This window comes from Temnothorax longispinosus, chromosome 2, assembly GCF_030848805.1.
Source record: "Temnothorax longispinosus isolate EJ_2023e chromosome 2, Tlon_JGU_v1, whole genome shotgun sequence".
Classification (NCBI taxonomy): domain Eukaryota; kingdom Metazoa; phylum Arthropoda; class Insecta; order Hymenoptera; family Formicidae; genus Temnothorax; species Temnothorax longispinosus.
The window spans coordinates 16,954,764-16,975,620 of NC_092359.1; the positions used below are offsets into that span (position 1 = coordinate 16,954,764).

The 20,857-nt window shown below is 36.1% G+C and overlaps 1 protein-coding gene, 1 long non-coding RNA gene and 1 pseudogene across 2 annotated transcripts; 2 read left to right on the top strand and 1 right to left on the bottom strand.

Moving 5' to 3' along the window:
- Positions 1–2,357: 2,357 nt before the first annotated feature.
- On the bottom strand, positions 2,358–5,301 carry LOC139808144 (T-box protein 2-like; annotated as a pseudogene).
- Positions 5,302–13,665: 8,364 nt separating this feature from the next.
- LOC139808325 (uncharacterized) lies at positions 13,666–14,897 on the top strand. The gene is made up of 2 exons (XR_011730838.1): positions 13,666–14,276; positions 14,367–14,897. It is a non-coding gene; the product is annotated as an uncharacterized lncRNA (long non-coding RNA).
- A 1,710-nt stretch (positions 14,898–16,607) lies between these two features.
- LOC139808324 (uncharacterized) lies at positions 16,608–20,049 on the top strand. Its single transcript, XM_071770169.1, has 4 exons — positions 16,608–17,565; positions 18,487–18,628; positions 18,719–19,011; positions 19,738–20,049. Exons 2-4 carry the CDS (start codon positions 18,487–18,489, stop codon positions 20,035–20,037), a joined length of 735 nt encoding a protein of 244 aa, XP_071626270.1. The 5' UTR covers positions 16,608–17,565; the 3' UTR covers positions 20,038–20,049.
- The last annotated feature ends 808 nt before the right edge of the window (positions 20,050–20,857 follow it).

The following is a 20,857-nucleotide window of genomic DNA, read 5'->3' on the forward strand; positions in this document are numbered from 1 at the left end:
CACGGACATCAAATCTGTACATACACACACACAAACACACACACACGCACACACACATACGGACATGCGATTTTAATGCGATATTTCGACATTTTAGAACACTCTGAACATATTGGCATCAAAAACTCAAAAGACAATCTTTTCTTTGGTTTCTTCTACCCCTATTTCATATATAATTCATTTAAATTTGGTTGACTAGACCCAACTTTATACGCAATCAAAGGTTCATATACGAAATTCATGAAAACAAAGCTTCCTCTATGAAATACGCGTCCGTTATAGTTACTTAGTTAATTATATCCGTAATTAATTTTCCTTTTTTTATTCTATTATTTCTAATTAAAAATAAAACATTGTTAGAAATCTGTTGACGCTAATTATCAATTAATCTTGTTTAATCAAATAAGGTTGATCGTTTATTTTCCCCTTGCCTCGTCAACATTTATAACGGCTTCCACAAACATCTAAAATCAGGAGAAACATCCGATCAACAAAAACAAATCTTTGCCTAAGCTAAACAGCTAATTATTTTTATGATCATCGAAACAGGTCACGCATTGACATCTCTCGCGAGCATTTTTAAACCATTTAGAAAAGTTAAGTTATAAAACGTCCGAACTTTGCATCCTCGGCTGCAATCGTTAATTTAGTTCACATAACTACATAATGGTCTCTTAGTTGTATTTTTATTAATTCTAACGTTTGGTTGTTTAGTTTCCTGTGGGTTCACAATCCGCTAACATAATCAAATATTTGAATAAATTTTTTTAGCATTAAATAAAAGACTTTTCAGTTAAAAATGAAATGCTAACTTCACACCCAACTTCAAGACCGAATAGTTCTAAATAGCTCATCTGAACCATTTTGACGAGTACTAGAGTTTCTGATAAAAGAAAAAAATTTTTTAATTTTTTTTTCTGAAAAAAAAAAATAGAAAAGTTTGATTTAAAGTCAGAATAGTTCTAAGTAGCTCATTTTATTCCTTTAAAAAAGTTCTAGAGTTCCTGATAAATAAAAAATTGCAAAATTTTAAAATTATTTTTAAAAATCATCATCAAAACGCAAATAACATTCACGACAGACCTTCGAAGTCGAATATCTTCTTAAAACTCCCATCAAAACGCCTGCAACTCTACCACTAACTAGTGGCGATCCGCCCACTATAATGAAGATATTCGAAGATGCAACGGATGACATTCGACTTAAGCCCCGTTTCACACGTATCCGACACTGGACTACTGACGCCGGGTATCGGATCGCAAAATGTATGGATTAATATGGGAGCATTTACACGTTTTTCCGATAGCCGATTTGTGAAAATAAAGAAAATCGATCGGATACCCGGCATTGGTAGTCCGGTGCCGGATACCTACGTGTGAAACGAGTCTAAAACTTTCAGTCCGTAAACGGTACGGGCACGGCACGGTTATGTCTAAATCGACCTTAAATCGGAGATATATTCACGGAGGGAGTTCGTTATACGAGTAATATTGATATAAATCTCGCAGCATCGATATATACGCCTATATAATCGATTAAAGATGCAACGGTAATTATCGTAAATAATATCAACGAGTAAAACGCATAATTTAATGCATCGAGTACAGACATTCGTGGCGTATTAAAAAGTTGAAAAAAGTTACGTGCAACGTGCGTAACTTACTTTAAAAAAGAAATGTATAATATTTTATAAAATAATGAAAAATTCTTTTTCTATACGGCTAATTCACTGCAAATCCAAGTGTGTTATTTTAACTAAAGCTCTTCTTACACATTTCTTGTCGTTTTGAATGATGCCATTTAACACGGTTGAACATATTAATACGATTAAACGTGTTGATTTCACACGCAACAAAACATGTAAAACGAGCTTCAGTCAAATGTTCTATTTTTAAACGTTTATACATGTATAAATAACACAATTGGATTTACAGTGTATGATAAAACGGCTCGCAATTACGATTAATTACAAAGTATTCTATACATATAATCATTAGTCTATATACTCTATATAAATAAAAAATGGTATAGTTACTATAATTGTCCCTACGCTATTAAATATCAAAAGATAAAACTTAAACCAATACCTTGAGTTAAATAACATTTTGTTCTTTTTAATTACCATGTGTCAAAATTTATTATTTTAACACAAATAATGTTATTTTAACTCCATTGATTAGTCAAATTAATAATTAAATTAACATTGTTTTAGTTAAATTAACCCTTTAGGAGCCACACATTGATCCCGTTAGAGTAAAATGTTATAATTTATAAAATAGTCTTAAAAGACGTCCCTGATAAGTTTTTTAGTTTTTTTGTTTTTTTTTGTTTTGTTTTGTTTTTTATATTTTTTTGCGTTTTTGTTTTTTTGTTTTTTTTTTGTTTTTTTTCTTTTTTGTTGTTTTTTTATGTACATAATTATGTACATTAAAACAAAAAAATAATTATGTACACAGGCCCCTGAAGGGTTAACGACATATTGAGTAGCAGAGATGATCTTACTTCGCGTGGCCCTAATACTAGAAGCAAGTTCACGCCGGCGAAACTGGAAACGATTCGCGTATACACGTACTCGTCCTCTCGAACCTACTACCGGTTATCACGCTGGCCACGGCGGCCTCGCTCCCGTCCGCGTTGCGAACAACGGCAAGACTATATTACCTTTTGTAAATCTTGGCAAAAAGGAACGTGAAAAAAAGTGGCGAATCCGTGTTAGAATCCAAAAATTCAAGTGGCCTGAAAACTACGGTGGTGCGAGCACTGTCGTTTTGTATCGAAAGAGTCAGGCTGTTTTTAAGCCATTGATTCTCTGCACGAGTCTCTTTGGGCCTGGAGTCAGAGTCAGTTTCTGGTCTGGTGATGCGAATATATAGCCTCTCCTAGTCAAGTCATGCGCTGCAACACCTCCAGTGGTCTCGCTGAACCGCTGCAATGGGGCTGTTCCGATTCAGTACGGCTCGGTCGCAAGATCTGATGTCGGCTGGCCAGCGCGTTCTGCAGTAACCAAGTGGCGTCAATGGCGAATAGACTGCGCCTCTAAGAGCCTGTAGTGATACGGGCCCGAGTATCGCTAGTGAGTTGCGGAGCCAAGGAAAAGCACGGTTATCTGGAAAGCTCTCGGCTGTCAATCCGTTTGCTCCACAACACATGGTAAATAAGAAGAAGTTAAGAATGAATCTTCACGCCCGGGTTCTCGGATGGTCCGGGCACTGCACGCACGATGCGAGATTGATGACTCGGTTAGTGCGGAAACACCCAGTGACTCCGTAGCTGGCTCCTCGAGAGTAGGCGCTAGTTATCGGGTATAGAAACGATTACGCCTGTTGACGCACGAGACTCATGCCACGAGTAACCGTGGCCCTCAATAGCCTTCTTCTTCCTTCTTCTTCTTCTTCTTCTTCGTAAATTTTATGGCACCTAATCTTCCTCAAGATCACATAACGGCCAAGAACAAATCGAATATAATAAATACAGACTCAAAAGATTCAATCCAAACTCGGCGCTGATTGAATCAGCAATCTTCAAAAATTATTCAGAACAAAACACGTCCGAACATGTCCACGGTCTCGACGAGACTTGCCTCCAGTAGCCGTGTCAAATTAAAATAGAAATAAATAGTAATTAGTTATTTCGTGAATGGATATCCATATGTGTCAAACGCAGTGCACGGGCACTGCGTTTCAAGCATGCCCGGCGCCGGGGATCGACTCGCAACGGTGGCGGGATTCGCGTCCGCTTCTCCCACGTTGCAAGGCCGGCCAACTTCGACTCCCCGGCTAAAGTAAAAAATAATCGCATGCTTTAATGGGCTTGGAACCCTTAAGGGGGGGGGGGGTCGTTCGGCTGATTCGATTCGGAGTCGTAGGTCAATGAGACCCCTTCGGGACTGGAATACGATTGGGTCTGATGATCGATCGAATGATGCTTTCGCTTGAACCGTGACTGACCCATCTCGCGAAAACCCTTCGTGAATGGATTGTTATTGATTTTCAACTTAGTAATGTTCTCGTTTTGGTATGCCGTCACCGCGATAAATTCCGTCTCCTTAAAAGCGAACAACGCGGTTGAATGAGTAAAGAGCTCGTTGTAGTTCTTCGCATCGAAGCAACGAACTATCCAGATCCTAGAAACGTATTTGTGCATCGATGTTAATACCACGTTATTATTGGGGTCGTTGATGTTGTACGTGAGCTTCAATTTATTGAAACTGATCGGATTGTCCATCCAGTGGCTCCCTGTTGCCGGACTCTTGGGATGCTTATAAATCCTATAGCCAAAGGGCTGTTGCGGCTCTGCCGACCCCACGAAACTCCAGCCACCCATATTGCTGTTCTCGCCCCCGTTCTGGTATCCACAGTACTTGTGGCGGCGATCGGAGTCCGGTGCTATCTTCATGAGGACATAATAATTCTCACGTTTCTCCAAACCGTTTACGTTTATTTGAACAGACGGGAACATGCACCGACCGCTCTTGGTAATTATCATTTCCGTATTATTCTCATAAAATTGCTGCCAGAGGTTTCGATTAAGCAGCTCCACGTTGACTCCGCGCAGCAGTGGGGGTTGAAATACCCATTCGCTTGAATGCATCTTCTCACCTAATTTACGTTATAGAGCGATCGATGACTGCGCGAAGAGTGGCGATGCCAGTTGCATATTCAGTTCCAGGAGCATCAATGCGTTGTTTGGATCCTGAAGAAACACCTCCGATGATCGACGTTTCTCCTCCGACACCGTCGGTGTAAGGTATAAGGCAAACACGAAAATGGTCAGAACAAACGTCGAAATCACGTGCAGTTGTAGAATAAAACTGGGACGACCGGTTCTCGCCTACCAGTGACCTACCACAAAACGGGATCAGTGCAATCCGCCGAAACTAGGCGAACTATATGTGTCGTCGGTCGTTCGGCGCCAACACATGACACAACTATGTGTCCATGAACCTTTTGTCCTTTCTGCTGCGATTCACAAAAAGTAATGTATAAAGTAACAAATAACGTCCACATGATAATTTTAAATGCCATAATCACACTAATCTACTGAGCCAGTTAAAATAAATATTAACTTATTACGCGTTGTTATAATCCATTAATCGTAACTTTCTTTTTCTTTAATCCTTTAAGGGCCACATGTCAATCCCGTTGGAGTAAAATGTTATAATTTATAAGGTAGTCTTAAAAGACGTCCCTGATAAGTTTTTATTTTTATTTTTTTTGTGGATAATTTATGTACACAGGCCCCTAAAGGATTAAAAATGTTCAGATACTGTCTGTTCCTTTTCCGGGTAATCTCAGTAGACATCCTGCACTTCTTCAAGCTTCTCATATATTATATATATTTGCCTTTCCGCTGAATCTCGATCAGTCGAACTCAAGATATTAAGATTCTCTAATGATTCGATAATATTCCAACTACGTTCAGACGAGGAAGTTATTAGATTAATGTGTGTACAAATGGTAACAACTGGCTTCTTTTATGTACATTTTACATTAGTGATATATATTAGCGATATTTAGACCCCGATAAAAATATGTGCACGGAAAGAACGGTTTTGCTGAAGTATCTAAAAATTTAGCTAAATATACAGATCTGAAAATAATTTTGTTACACCATTAGAATAATTATAGTAAGTCGCTGAAATATGATAATTCTGTAAAAAATTTTGACATTTTAACAATCAGTTTAAGTTCTACATAATTATTTTGATGGGCCAACAAAATTATTTTCAGATCTGTATTTAGCTAAATTTTGCGATACTTTGGGTACAAAATTCGATTTTGTGAAGCGCGAACGAAAGCCAGAGGCTTGCATCAGAGTTTCTTATTCACGCATCATGGAAATGCACGCCCTTAATTTACACATACGGAAAGAACGGTTTTCTGTTTAAAAATAATTTTGTTGCACCATTAAAATAATTATAGTAGGTCGCTGAAGCATGATAATAATGCGGTAAAAATTTCGATATTTTAGTAATCAGTTTGATTGTTTTACATAATTATTTTGATGATGCAACAAAGTTATTTTCAGATCTGTATCTAGCTAAATTTTTTGATACTTCAGCAAAACCGTTCTTTCCGTGCACCATTCTTCTGTACACTCTTTACAAATATAGAAAGAGAATATCGAAAAATAAAAATACGTTAAGTCATTATACAATGTTAAATTTACGTAAAAATCCATGTACACGGGGAATCTCGAAATTTTTCTCTTTTTCTCTCTCTCTCTCTGCGGTAACGAAAACTCACGCGTTTTCACGTCAAACCGCGTGTTACAATATCGTATTAAAACTTATAATAAACGGCTGTTTCGGCCGAACTTCAACCGATGACGTAATGTGCGCCTTTAAATATCAAAATAAAAATACATAATTATACTCAATGTATACAAAATAGAAAACAATAGACGTTTAGCTTGTACACGTAAGTGAATCTCGCGTATCTCGCGTATAATGTATATATTATAAATGTGTACTTAACGCCTTTTTTTGCCTTTTTTGAAAATTACATTTACGTGGTATCATTAACAAAACGATATTTTCACAAGCTCGGACTATTCAGTATATCCGCTGTAATCTAATTTTTATTAAAAAGTACTCTTTTGTGAACTATTCGTTATCATATACTGTAGGTACCAATAAATTCTAGATTTAATAAAAACACAAGATAAATGCTATCATTTATCAAAACTCATTTAACCAATAAGCTTAAAGATGCAATTAATTATATGGATTTAATTTTATTGTCGTATACAAATTATCAAATTCTCTAATAAAAATTCAACAAATTTAGATTTTGTATTAATCATTATGTCCAATACAAAATCTAAATTTGTAGAATATAAAGTTTATCTTTATTTTGCATATAACAGAAAAAAGAAAATATCTTATTAATTATTTCGGTTCGTGTGGAGGGATATTATTTAATTTTCAGATCCAATTAAGGTATAAAGGTACTAATACCCGGATCCTTAAAACTAGGTAAAAGTACCAATGCCTGGACACGTATCTATGTCTGGATACCTTTAAAAAAATATAAATTTATAGAAATAAACGTTTGGATACCATATAACTGAAGTTTCAAACTACAAAAAAATATATTTTTGTCTTTGATTTTAATTCGCGTTATACTTATAAATAATAAAGGTGTCCAGATATAGGTACATGTCCGGGTATTGGTATTTTTAACTTAATTTCTAAATGTTGAGCAAGACATAATATATTAACTTCTTAATGGCCAGTTAAGAAAATATTCGACTTCGAGGATGCAACGCGTAAAATTCGACTAACCGCATAAAAAATTTTTTAAAAGTTTTAGACGTTTTGATAGGAGTTCCGTTTTTAGTAGAACTCTAAGAATTCTAAAAGGAATTTCTATGATCAAAAACGATCCGGTCACTAGTTAAGAAGACATTCGACTTCGAAGATCTGCCGTAAACGTCATTTACGTAAGTTTTAATAATTTTTTTCAATGGATTTTTTTGGCACAATTACCAGAACTATCGCTAAAAAGTATCAGGAATTATAGAACTCGACTGTATGCGAGAAGAACTCTCTTTTATTCTTTATCTGCTAGAAAATGATCTGCTACGGGAAGTTAGCAGATAATTTTTTCGATCGACTGTTTTTTGGGTAAAATCATCAGAACTATTACTAAAAAGTATCAGGAACTATAAAACTCGACTGCATGCGACAAGAACTCCCTTTTATTTTTGATCTGCTGGAAAATGATATAACTTCAAAGCAAGTCATATAAATCAAAAAGATATATTTCGTACATCATACAATCAGTAGAATAATGCGTATAACATGTAACAACACAGTCTTAAGAAGAAACAGATGACATTAGCGTTACACATCGACGTCATAAATGGACATAAAAAATTAGAAAACCAATAAAATGCAGAAGTGAAAAAAATCACAAATAGTTTAAAAAAATTTAAACTAGACTTAAGTCTATCGTTCGTTGTTAGGTGCTTCTTAAGTGTGTTAATTTTTAGGAGAAAAAGCCGGTTATCTTTATATAAATTCAAATAAGTTAAAACTAAAAAAAAATAACAATTTTTTAAATCTGACGATAGAATCATTAGTTATTTATATTTCTGAAAAAGTATTTCTAGAAGATTTTCCTTAATATTTTATTACTTATATGTTTTCTTTATATTTATTTATACACATGTTATTTTCTTAAAGAAAAAGGAACACATATGTACGAGTCAAGAAATATCATTTCATACGAGAGCGTTTCATAGACTAAACTGATTTGTAATTTTTACCATATATCTAACTAACTTCAACATTTTTAATTGTCATACGCGCTGCGTGTTTTAACTTAAAAATAAGTTTAAATTTAGTAGTCGAAGGAAGAAAATAGAGCCGTACGACATGATATGTTGGGTAAAAAATTAGACGTATATCCACATTTACATACATCCAAAAAAAGTTTAAGTAATAAATAAAGTAAATAAACCATCCCTCTCTCTTTGTTTTGCTGAGCAGTTTTTCAAACGCTTAACGCTTAACGCGATTTCTGTACCGCGCTTAGTATTTAATCGTCTACAATAGAAGACGGAAATAATTGTAACAATCGTTATAACAGATAAATCAGAAATATCGAACTGGTTTAAAGCAAATGAAGCCGAAAGCGAAGCAACGTGCGACGTATATGTAATAAAAAATTTAAGTTATTTGTTTGAAGTCAACGTATAAAGAGAGAGAGAGATTGTATAAGTACAGCCATCTATGGCGTTCGTCGTGCGGTAGGTCGGAACGCGCGAATGTTTATGCGCAAAATAGGTCCCGACCGCGTAGTAATCCAGGCGTTCGAGAACGGCCGAGCGCGGGCTTCCCGCGCGCTTGCGTGAGCATGTTGGGAGGGGCGCGCAGCCCGGACGAGCGAGCAATGAGCATTCGTCTCCCAGACATGATACCTGTATGATATCTCGTGCGTGATACTTAAATTTCGATACGTAATTGCGTCATCCTTTTGCAGTAAATTTGTGCGGTCGCTGAAAACTGCCTCTTCGTGTGCAGTAATAATATTACTATTTATCGTATAAAATCGACGAAAGATACGGACAACTACGATCGTCACCGAGAGGAAGCCAGTGAGATACGTTTCGGCGAGCCATGCCGGCACGTGGAACGAAGGAAGGCAGCCATTTTCTGGAACGTTCAAGAAAGCCTTTTCGACAGGAATTAAAACGCCCTTTCTAAGTCTTGGATAAACGAGAGAGATAAGGCTTGGGAATTTCGATATATACTCGTTGTGTGAACATCCTGTGTGATGTTATCGTCAATCAAAAGGTAACCTGTTTAAATATACTCGAGTGAAAACGTTAGACTCTCCGTTACAGAGAGTGAACGTTAGACATTCGTCTACCGTTACGAGAGAGATAATCAATCCTCTCAAGGGTATTCTCTGCTATTACAGCTTGCAGAGTGTTAGAAAGTGCGTACAAGAATTCGGAGCGCGACACATGTGCGACACATGTGCGACGGATGGCACGCGCGGGATTCCAGAGCGCGAAGCGTAAACAAGGAGTGGGGGGCGAAAAAGCCTCGATCGTGATGCGCGACCGAATAGACAAGTCAGTCGTTCACAATATCTGAAAACGAGCGGACATATCACGGAGTCAGCGTGTTACAAACGGGCAATAAGAATCGTGAAGAGATTGTGTATACGAACATTGCGGAAGTAAGTGGCAATTCGGTAGAATGCTCACAGATGGCATCGGTATTACAGTTCCCTAGTTATCTTTAACGTTCGGTGTTTCGCGAGCGCTGCGATGATCACGTTGCGCCCAGCGTCGGGAAAAGGCACGGACCGACGATACTGCGCAAGCGTGAGTGTGTCGAGACGGGCGTGAAGCCCGCCGAACAAGCAATCGTCTTCCGGCTAGCGAGGCGTAGAGTTACGTTCTTTACATCGGCGTCGTATAATTGCTACGCGACTGAAATCCGCCAGACTATTGAGTCTGAGACAGATCACCAGGACGTCTCCGTAATACCAGAGGAAGCATTGCAGCCCTGATCAGAGGAGATTGAAACAACCTCGCTCGATACGACGGAAGGACGGATGAACATAGCCATTGCGACGTGGCCTCGTTGGAACGGAACGAAACGGCCATCTTGGACATTGCATCGTGGCATCGTCATAAAGGAACGAAGCGGCCATCCTATCTATCGGAAAAGGTTCTTACGGTTTTGGTCGTTGACCATCATTACAATTATCAACGGCGGATGTAACCAGGTAACTTACGGTTTTGGTCGATGACCATCATTACAATTATCACCGGCGGACGCAATCGGGTAAAATATCGAACTCGTGTAACGTAAAGATCACAAGCGGGATTAATCGGCAATTATCGGTCGGATTATAATGAACGCAAGGTCATCATAAAACGCGTTGGATATCGTCCTCGAATTAGGCACGGAGCGTTGGATATCGTCCTCGCATTTGGCACGGAGCGTTGGATATCGTCCTCGCATTTGGCACGGAGCGAAGGATATCGTCCTCGCATTTGGCACGGATCGAAGGATATCGTCCTCGCATAAGACACAGCGCGATGGATATCGTCCTAGCATAAAACACGGGATAACGGATTGAATGAAATCACTGGACTGTTTCTCTGTTCGAAATACAAATAACGGAAATCTTAGTTCTTACAATCATTTATGATGAGAGATTAACTTCTTGTAGTGACAAATGAGAAAAGATTATGCATTTATAATTCAACATTATCTTCTTTTGTATTGATACTATGTGTTCTCTGTACAACATTTATTACAATATATTCATAGATTATAACATAACGGCCTTGGAAATACACAATCTCTTTACCGACGTTACAACAAGAAAAGTGTCGTTCCCTATTCTATAAATCTTGAGCTCAGGCTCCTGCGCGAGCTTGTGCGTTTCAAACACAGAGATTACGAGAGCAAGTGAGAGGACGATTTCCTCGCCTTTTGAAAGGACATTAAAAAATTCAGTTCGAGTCTAATTATAATACTGAGCTCAGTCTAAAGTAAAGTAAATAATTAATCCTTCGGTTGCAACCATTTTCGTGACAAGTAAAAAACCTTTATTTCTTTCTTTTGTGCGTATATTTCATTATAATTGATTATACAATATTCTTTATCGTTTATGAAGTTAAGTTGATGGCATTCGTTACATTCACTTGTATTATAGACTAAATGAGAATGCGTTCATTGCGGATTATATTAATCGTTTCTTGCGTTGTAATAAAACTATCGAGTAAGCGTTTCCGTGCGTTGCTATAAAGTTCTTACTCAATTACTTTATAATATCGAGTAACTGTTTCCCTGCGTTACTATAAAAATTCTTATTCAATTACTTTATAATCTTCTAATAATTATATTGCGAATTACGAGTTGTCTAGTATTACGTTCATGCTAAAGTGAATTAATGTGTCAATTGAAAACCGAAGGCCTATGAACATGAGAAATCAAGAAATTCTTATAGTTTATTTTCTTTTACTTACTATATAATTTTGCTGAAAATGAGTCATTCGTTCAAGAACAAACAGTCTATACTGTAAATCGTAAGAGGCCAATTAAGATTAATTATTATTAAAACTCAAAGATTGATACATTACTTCAATGACTATTTAAATTATGTTTGCATTGAATTTTATATGCTAAATGATTTGCGTGAATAATTGAATAATCCTTTCTTGATATTACGTTATCTGTTTCATTTTGACTACGTCAAGAGAAAATATGAGCTTACCTATTATTACCATTCTTTTGATAACGAACCTGATTACATAACAAAGAACTGCTTCAGTGAATGCAAATATATTTTGCCATAATTAAAAAGAAAGGACTGTTCTCTAATAACCATTTATTTGTTTCCTTTTATGTATTTGATACATTTATTGTATCTCTATTGTTTTTTTATATTATCTATGTACAATTTTGTTCACGAATACTGGGAAGGTTTTAGGGCAGTTTCCCTTCTCCTATGCAACAAATGTTGGTATTCTTTGTATAGTTCTGCCCATTCTAAACTTCTTATTTTGAATTACATATAAATTACGAAACGCAATCTCTCTCTCAATAAACGGATCTTTATTATTTGTTCCTTCCTCATCTAATTCTCGAGATCAGGCTTGTGCGCAGGCTTGTGCAAACATTATTAAAAAAAAATAGGACACGTGATTTCAGATCACATATAAAATAAGCAGAAAACAGTAACCCTTTCACCAATCTTCGTCAATGTCAAAACAACCTTCTTTTAATGTTGTCTGGGTAGACATACTAAAATCAAACCAGTCATTCTTGACCGTTTTATGACTTTCCTTTGAGAGTTTGAGAGATTCAGTATGCTCGTCATCTCACGATAACATGCAAACACCTGACACAGTTCCACTTAATGTAAAGTGGCCGGACTACACTCGTTGGTTCTTCGGTGGAATAAGTCAGTAGGCTTAGTCCTCTTAACCCTTTCAGTCCCATAATTAAGGGAATAGCCAAATATCTACAAAACGCATTGAGTATATGGTTTTCGGGGTCGCTGATTACCAATCTGAAATCAGATTTTTAAAATTCAAAAGGGCGAATCCAATATGGCGCACGAATTTGTAAAAATTAACCGGATTCTCTTGAAACTTGTTACTCGGAAGTTTTCGGGGTCGCTGATTAGAAATCTGAAATCAGATTTTCAAAATTCAAAATGGCAAATCCAATATGGCGGACGAATTTGTAAAAATCAACCGGATTAATTTTGCCCATCTATATATCACGCCGGATGGCGCCGATCTATATATCACATGTCTATTGTTTTGTGTACAACGATTTTAATGTGCGCCAGTGCGCACTAGTGCGCCCAATTGAATTCGCTATTAGTAATATAGAAGAACAACTGTTAGAAACTGTAAGAGACAGATATTATATGTTATTGCTTGATTACAGGTAGTAGATGAAATCTGTCGTCTCTTGACAATTCTTTTAAAATGGATGTATGCACATAAAAAAATTTTATTCTACTGCCAAGAAAAGCGAATACTCGGTTTACTTTTTCCCTCGTAATAAGTAATGATTATTTTCAATAAAGAATACTTTCTTGGTAATAGCCTTAAAATATACTTGTCACAAATTTTAGAAAAACTCGTATAGTTAAAAAAAGAATTTATATTTTCTCGAAGAATATTATATAAAAATAAATTTAAAAAAAGTCAAAGTAAAAAAAGTAAAGAAGTCAAAGTAATAAGTAAATCAAATTCTTACTGAATTTAATATTCTTCACTGAAGTATTAAGATTTAGAATATATTTTGAATGAATTTGTTACTTATGACAAACTTACGATAAGATTGTGGATATATAAACTAATAAATTATTTAAAATAAGTGATACTTACCTATTTAATTTAAGTACACATTTTTTTTGTGTACAAAAATTTATTCTAACAAAGTAAAATTTACTTATTTCAAGTAAATGATGAGTGCATTTTTAGACTATTCATCAATGAAAAATTTTTTGGTGGTATACAATAAAAAAATTGTTAGTATACAATATATGTCTTATAGAGTATTAATATCTACACACACACACACACACACACACACACACACACACACACACACACACACACACACACACACACACACACACACATTTGGACTTGAACTTGTTTGAAAGCGCGATGAGACATTGAGGAGAAGAGGGTGAATGTTGCCATCTATGATGTTTCATAGAAAGCACTAGCGATTTTGTAAACTCACTTCAGTTGGCGAATCTAGTTCCCTAGAGAAATTGTATAGCGTAAAGCGCGAGAGGCGCGACGTATCGATATTCAATTCATGTAATTGCCGCGTGAAGAAGAAAGCGCGCGTGCATGCACAAGCTTGCGGCCCGGGCAACCGGCGTTATTCGTTTCTTGTTTGTCTAACAGTGAAGACATTTTTCTGACCTTCTGCCGTAATAATCTGAATTCGGTATTATATTGAATCCGAGTCATTGTAAACGACGAGCGTGATACTTTAAGTAACTGATTGAGAAGTCTGAGAGGATCCGAGGGACTGTAATGAGAAGTACGAGGAGATCCGAGGGACTGTAATTGACGCACGGCAGGACCAGGGCTCGATTCATTCGCCAACGTGTGAGAGATCGACGCCATTACTCCGTTTCTTGATGATGAGGATGACGGCATAAGATTGACGCCGTTACTCCGTTTCTTGATGATGACTGATATGGATAAACGGAAAGGAAACGACTCTTCTAGAAGTGCCTCCACACACGGTGGACACTAGTAATCAGGTAACTCTTAGATTTCTGATAGAAGCCATTGATCACGACTAAGAAAAGATTGTCGGAAAAGTCTACAATCTACTCGATCCTTGGTTTCAGAAATCTCGAGAGATCTACCGTCCAGTAAAGGACGTTGGAAAGGCTTCCGCGCTCTAGCGAAGCATTTATAGACAGGAACGATAATCGTTCTTCTCCCTTGAGTACTCAAGTTTTTATTTACGGGTTGCAACCATTATTCAATTATTCATTCGTGTTATTTCATTGTGGCCAAGTAAAGTAAAATATTTCAGATTACGACACGTTTAATGCTATTTTCTGTGATAGTTAATTCACATAATTTTGATACATATTGCGAAGTGATTCATTTGTTTAGTCAATACGAACGAATGCATAAAATGTTTACGATAAGATATATATTGCCTCAATTGTTTTTGAACAAGATTCGTCATAAAGTTAACGTTCATTTATTAGAAATTATATTCAACGGTGTGACACACAAAATGTTGATTCATGTGAAATACTTAAAGACTGCGTTGCGTTTTTCACGAATCGTTGTGAATTAATGTGTTATTAACGGCTATTATTTAACGCATTATTCACTTATAAATATTTATATATAAGATTATTTTGGTTCATTATTAATTATAATATCAGCTTCTTGTTATGTCTAATAGTCTTTTCAGTGATTAAATAATTGGAAGATATTTTCAAGTTATCATATCATAGTGATTCTTTAATTATAATTACCTTGTGAAATATTGTTATTTTACGTTCCAAGTTTCAAACGGAGATTATACGTTTGACTAATAACTTATATGTTCTCTTCATTGAACGGACTATTACAATGTGAATTATATATATTATTTTTTGATTCATGGGATTATTGAATTTCGCTATAATGACTTATAAATGTTATTAAATTTATTCTGCTATATTCTATAAATATATTATATATTTTGTCAACGATTAAAGATTAGTGTTTCCTTCACCGCCATAGCCCACAATCTGAAGAGGTTGTGTACAAACTTATTGAGGGGAGTGTAATTATGGCTCTATATGTTGTATCTTACATGCTATATTGTACCTAAGAATGTTCAGAAATTCATTCTTGTAATAAACATTTTAGCATCTTTCGTATTCCCTTTGTGTATAGTTTTACATTGTACTTTTCAGATTCCTAGTGATGTGTCTAAACTTAGGGAAGATTACATTAAACAGTGTAAGGAACTGAAAGTGACTATTCAGCCGTACGTGATCGTTGTTGGACCCACACTGCACGAAATAAGCACATCTTACGTATGCATCAACGACGTTTTATACAACACTTCTTCCACCCTAGAAGCCATCGACGTTTGTTTTAAAACGTTTCACGTGCTTCAGCTGCAGTACCCTACGGCAAGTGAACATTTGTGGTTCATAATACAAAAATGTTTATATAATTTTGTAACCAAGTGGGACATAGTAATTCCTAGTACGGAACACGTTATAAAGATTTTACATGAAAAAAATCAGTCGTGTGCAAGCACAACTGACTGTACTGAATAAATTTCAGGGAATAAAAACTGACTGAATTTTTTACTGTTAAAAAATTTTAACATTGGTATATGTATTATACGTATTATATGTTTCACTCTATAACAATTTAGAGTTTAAATTTTACATTTCAACACTGAATTAAGAATCAATGAAATTCGACTAGCTGGCCATTATTTTTTTATAGTTTTATTCCCAGTAATTTAGAAAGTGCAAAAAATTACCTAACTTAATAACTTTCATTTTTTTTGCATTTGCATTTTTTTATTTAGACTCGATATTTCATTTAAGAATTAATTGCACAGAGTGTGATTACATATATCGTATGTCATTAATATACAAAATACACTAAATCAATATATAATATAAAAATGTAATCTGGCAATTTTTAAGCTATGTATAATACAATATACATTTATATGAAATATATCTGTAATGAGTATATTTTCTAACAATATGATTTTTGAAATAAACATGTCTCACAAAAAGTTTTAAGTATTTTTTCTACCATTGAACGAAATATATCCTTTACAACCTAGTTCTATTTAATAACGCACCAAAGCTATAAATCTACATTGATACTAGTAAATAGTTTCTTTGGTTCTTACAGACATTTCTTTCTCCCAACGAAATATTTTTTTTTTTAACCAAAACTAGTTAAAAAAACAGCAAATTGAGTTATCTCGCCAGTAAGTGAAAAAAATTCAGCTTTGGTGTATTTTATTCGACCCAACTGGCCAACTTTATTAAATAGCACGCTACGTTTCGACCTCGGGTTTAAGTCCTTTTCAATCGTAGATTGAAGAAAATATAGGAAAATTGAAGGAAAATATATTTGCTTTAAGGCTCCTGGATGGTCAGCCGAGAACTCTGCGTTGACGGTGGCGCCGCCACTCTCTCCTCTCACTCTCTCTAATGGAGAATTCTGTCTTGTGACATGTTGACAACCTATTTTGTCGTCCTTGCTATTTCTTTATTACTCGCTCTGTGCTTGTGCTCTAACGTTTAACGTATTCGTGAAAATCGTAAAATTGACCGAAAAGTAAGATTTGCATGCGGAAGTAACGTTTTCACCTCCTTTCGATAGTCGTTAAACGGCTGTTTTTCCCGTATGTTTAGGCTTTGTTTTATGGCTGTTTGTTTATTGTCGAGGGAAAAGGGTAGTTTTCGGTCAATTTCGGAAGTGTTCTGAAACGATCTATAGTGATGTTTTATTGAAATGTCTCTTTATTTGAAAATGGTACGGACGACAAAATTGGGTGTTTTCCTCGCCTCAATAGTGAGAATTCAATATGGCCGCGGTGACCATCCAGGAGCCTTAAGTAAGGAAATATTTACTACTATCAATGTATGAGAAGCTGGGCTTTGAACGAGCGATGTGCTCCCGCCCTTCTAGAGGGCAGCTCCCGTGTGGCGCGAGCCTCGGGGCGCCACGCTTACGTGCGGTCTTTGTCTGCGTTGCGGTCGTCTCGGTCGTGTACAGAAGAGCTCGTAGTGTCGTAGAGTCAAGACGTGTTTAAGTGTACAGAGAACAAATATATATATAGAGTATTCGAGAAATCCTTGTGTTTTCCTGTTCACCTCGTCAAGCATACAGTCGCCGTTATCGAATATCCTACAGGTTATGGGCCCAGGGCACGATTCCCCTGCGTGAAGAACGAAGCACGAAAACATCTAGTTGAACGTGTAACGCGAAGTGTGTGAGACGCCGGCGAAGGGCATCGGGAAGACGAAAAGCATTTAGAAGAATCTAGAAGATTAGAGGGTAAGTAAATAATATTCCTCGTTGCTGACGAGCAAAACGAGAGAATTCTCAGCAAATAAGAACGTTCGTTCGATAAATGCTGTTAGAAGGAGATAGATGTCTTGAGAGATAGAAATAGAGGCAACAGTGACAATAAGAGAATTAGAGATAGATGTATAAAGAGATAGATGTGTGAGATATAAAGAGATAGATGTGTGAGATATAAAGAGATAGATGTGTGAGATAGAAAGAGATAGATGTGTGAGATAGAAAGAGATAGATATATGCCGCTTGGTAACAAGCTGGCGGGAAAAGCGATGTGCCTGTGCAAGTCCGATCGTGAACGGCGAGAGTCATTTTTTGGCGCGCGAAAGTCCGATCGTGAAAAGTGAGTCATTATTTTGGCGCGAAGGACGCGTTGCCGGGCACGCGCTGACGCATGATCGATTTGAAAAACATAGCATCGATGCGACGCCATAACACATATATATATATATATATATATATATATATATATATATATATATACAGGCATGTGTATGGAATTAATTTTCAAAATCGACATGTATCGGGTCGGTAATTGAGCATGACTAGCTGTGCGGTGTAGCTTGATTACTGTACAGGGAGGCCGCGTAAATTTGTATGGGCCCCGTGCGCGTGCGTGATCAACCCGAGCTCCCATAGATCTTTTCAGCAGTGCTGGAGATCGCAACGGACAGTGGTGTGCGCGTGCGGATAGCCCTGCAGAGGCGCGTGGTTTTCTCGCTTTGGGGTTATTGTGAATTGCAGTGCGTTCTATATAGCCTCATAAGCATTAAATTTTTATCGCTGAAAGAGATCTAGTGATAGAAATTGTAAATTATTATCGGTCAATATAAATGTTGGTTTATCTTGTCAAAAGAGGAATGCTAATGTTCAATTGATATTTGAATCCCGATTTAGATGGAAGAAGATAAGACGAAAAATCTTCCGATGGATGAGGAAGAAAACCAGGATTCACTGGTTGACTACGATAGTGACAGCAGCGTGGTCACAGTGGTAGAGAAAGAAAGAGGTAGCAATAAAACAATAAGTAAAGATGAAGGTAAGAGAGTATTTTTTTTTAAATAAAACAATCAAGAAGGATAATATACTTGTGTATTCAGAGATAGAGTAATTTAAAAATTTTGTTTAGAAGAAAAAGAGAACAAAAAGGAGACTGAAGCAAAGGGTGCAATCCCGAAACGCAGCAAACCAAAAATAATAGAAAACATAGATGTAAATAGAGAATGGGCTGAAAATCGTCCTGTACTACCTATAGGGACAAAGATGCTTTACGAGAAACAAGAAAAGATGGTTGAGAAAATGGAATCGGTAATAAAGATGTTGGATAAGGTCATGACCCAAGCAACCTCCATGATGGAAAATATGGTAGAAGTCGCCCACGTAAATTTAGAGAAAGAGAAACTAAAGATTAGACGTTTAGAGGTAAATAAACAGAATACGCAAAGTAAAGTAGAAAACGGTATACAAACGGTTAAAGAATCAGAAGTAGAGCCTAAAAAGAAAAAGTTAGATGAAACAGTCTGTTCAGTCGAGAAAAATAGAAGTTTAGAGACAATTAAGAGTGCTTTAGAGGTAGAATTAAACAGTCAAAGGTTGCATATTAGAAGAGAATATAAGCTGACGCAAAAATCCAACTTTGATCTTTGGATGGATTATTTAAAATCCGAATTAATGAATAACGAGTTATTAGATGTAATAGATTTAAACATTGATAGTCCAGAAAATCTTTCCGAATTAAAAGTTGCTAAGAGAAAAAGTCTAGTTAGAGATATAATAATCAATCATTTAGATGAAAATTATCATAAAAGGATTTTACATGAGAAAGATCCAAAAGAAATTTTGAAGAAATTAAGAGGTTATAAAAAGAGTGAAGTAAACGTTACTCATGCATCGGTACGAACTAAACTCTATCAAATTAAAATGAGAAAAGACGAAAAAGTAAGTGATTTTTGCGAACGCTTTGATTCAATAATTAGAGAATATGAATCATGCGAAGATGCGGTACCTCTCACAGAACAAGAAATGAGATCTGCATTGTATCAAGCTGTGTCAATTAATGTGCCAGAACTGAGAAATGTAGATTTAATTAGAAGACAAACTAATCTTAAAGAAATGAATGTAGATGAAATAAAATCTTTCATGATGCAGTTAGAGGCAGAGACTAAGAGTGAAGTTAGAGAGAAGCTAGAGAAACCAGAAGTTAGAGTGCAGAGGGCTACCGCAGAAGAGCACAAAGAAGTAAAGTGCTACCGATGCAACAAATTGGGTCACATGGCGAAGGACTGCCCACTAGCGGGATCAGAGGCCTGGTTCTGTTATTACTGCCAGGAGATTAGAGGACACAAGGGTGATAGCTGTCCTAATGCCGGAGCCCAGACGAACAGATTTAGAGGAAAAAGGTATACAAATAAAACCGTTAATAAAAATATAAAGAAAAAGAGTAGATAATAAAGGGAAGTATCCGAAAATTTACTATCTTTAAGAAAGCTGGCTGATGCAGGGTTCAGTATTTATTTAGATGATAAAGTGTTTAAAGTTCACAATAAACTAACAAATAAAATTGTTTTCGAAGGAATTTATGAGAAACCAAATTGGATTATGCAATTTGAGGTTAAAAACAATAATATAGAGGACAATGAAAGTATAGAATGTGCTGTGTATAGATGTAGAGCAGAAATTGTTCCACATTGTGAGTTTCCTGAACAATCGCAAGCAAACATTCAGACCAGTGAATTATCAATTTCGGAGGGAGAATTAGACGAAAGAGACAATGTTGGCTCTGCGATTGGGAGGGAGAATGAAGGAGAACTCACAAATGTGAACAAAAATATAGAACACAATAATGCTGAACTCGATCAAGTCATTAAGTTAGAAGATATACAAACATTAGAGAATATAGAAGAAATGTGTGAAAGCTCAGTAATTGAAAAAGTAAAGAAATTAGAGAAAATAAATGAGGCGATGTTATGGCATGTTAGATTAGGTCATGCGTCGTTAAACTATTTAAGACAGCTACAAAAAGTAGAAAAGAGATTAGAGACAGTTAAGTTTGATAACTCCATATTAGAGTGTGAAGTATAATGGCAAAGATGGCAAAATTGCCGTTTAAAGAAAACAGAAATAGAGCACAGAGACTACTACAAGTGATACATACGGATATCATGGGTCCAATAAAACCTACATTTTATCCAGGACGAAAGAGGTTTATAATAACCTTTATAGACGATTATTCTAGATTAGCGAAAGCTTACTCCTTGAAGACGAAAGA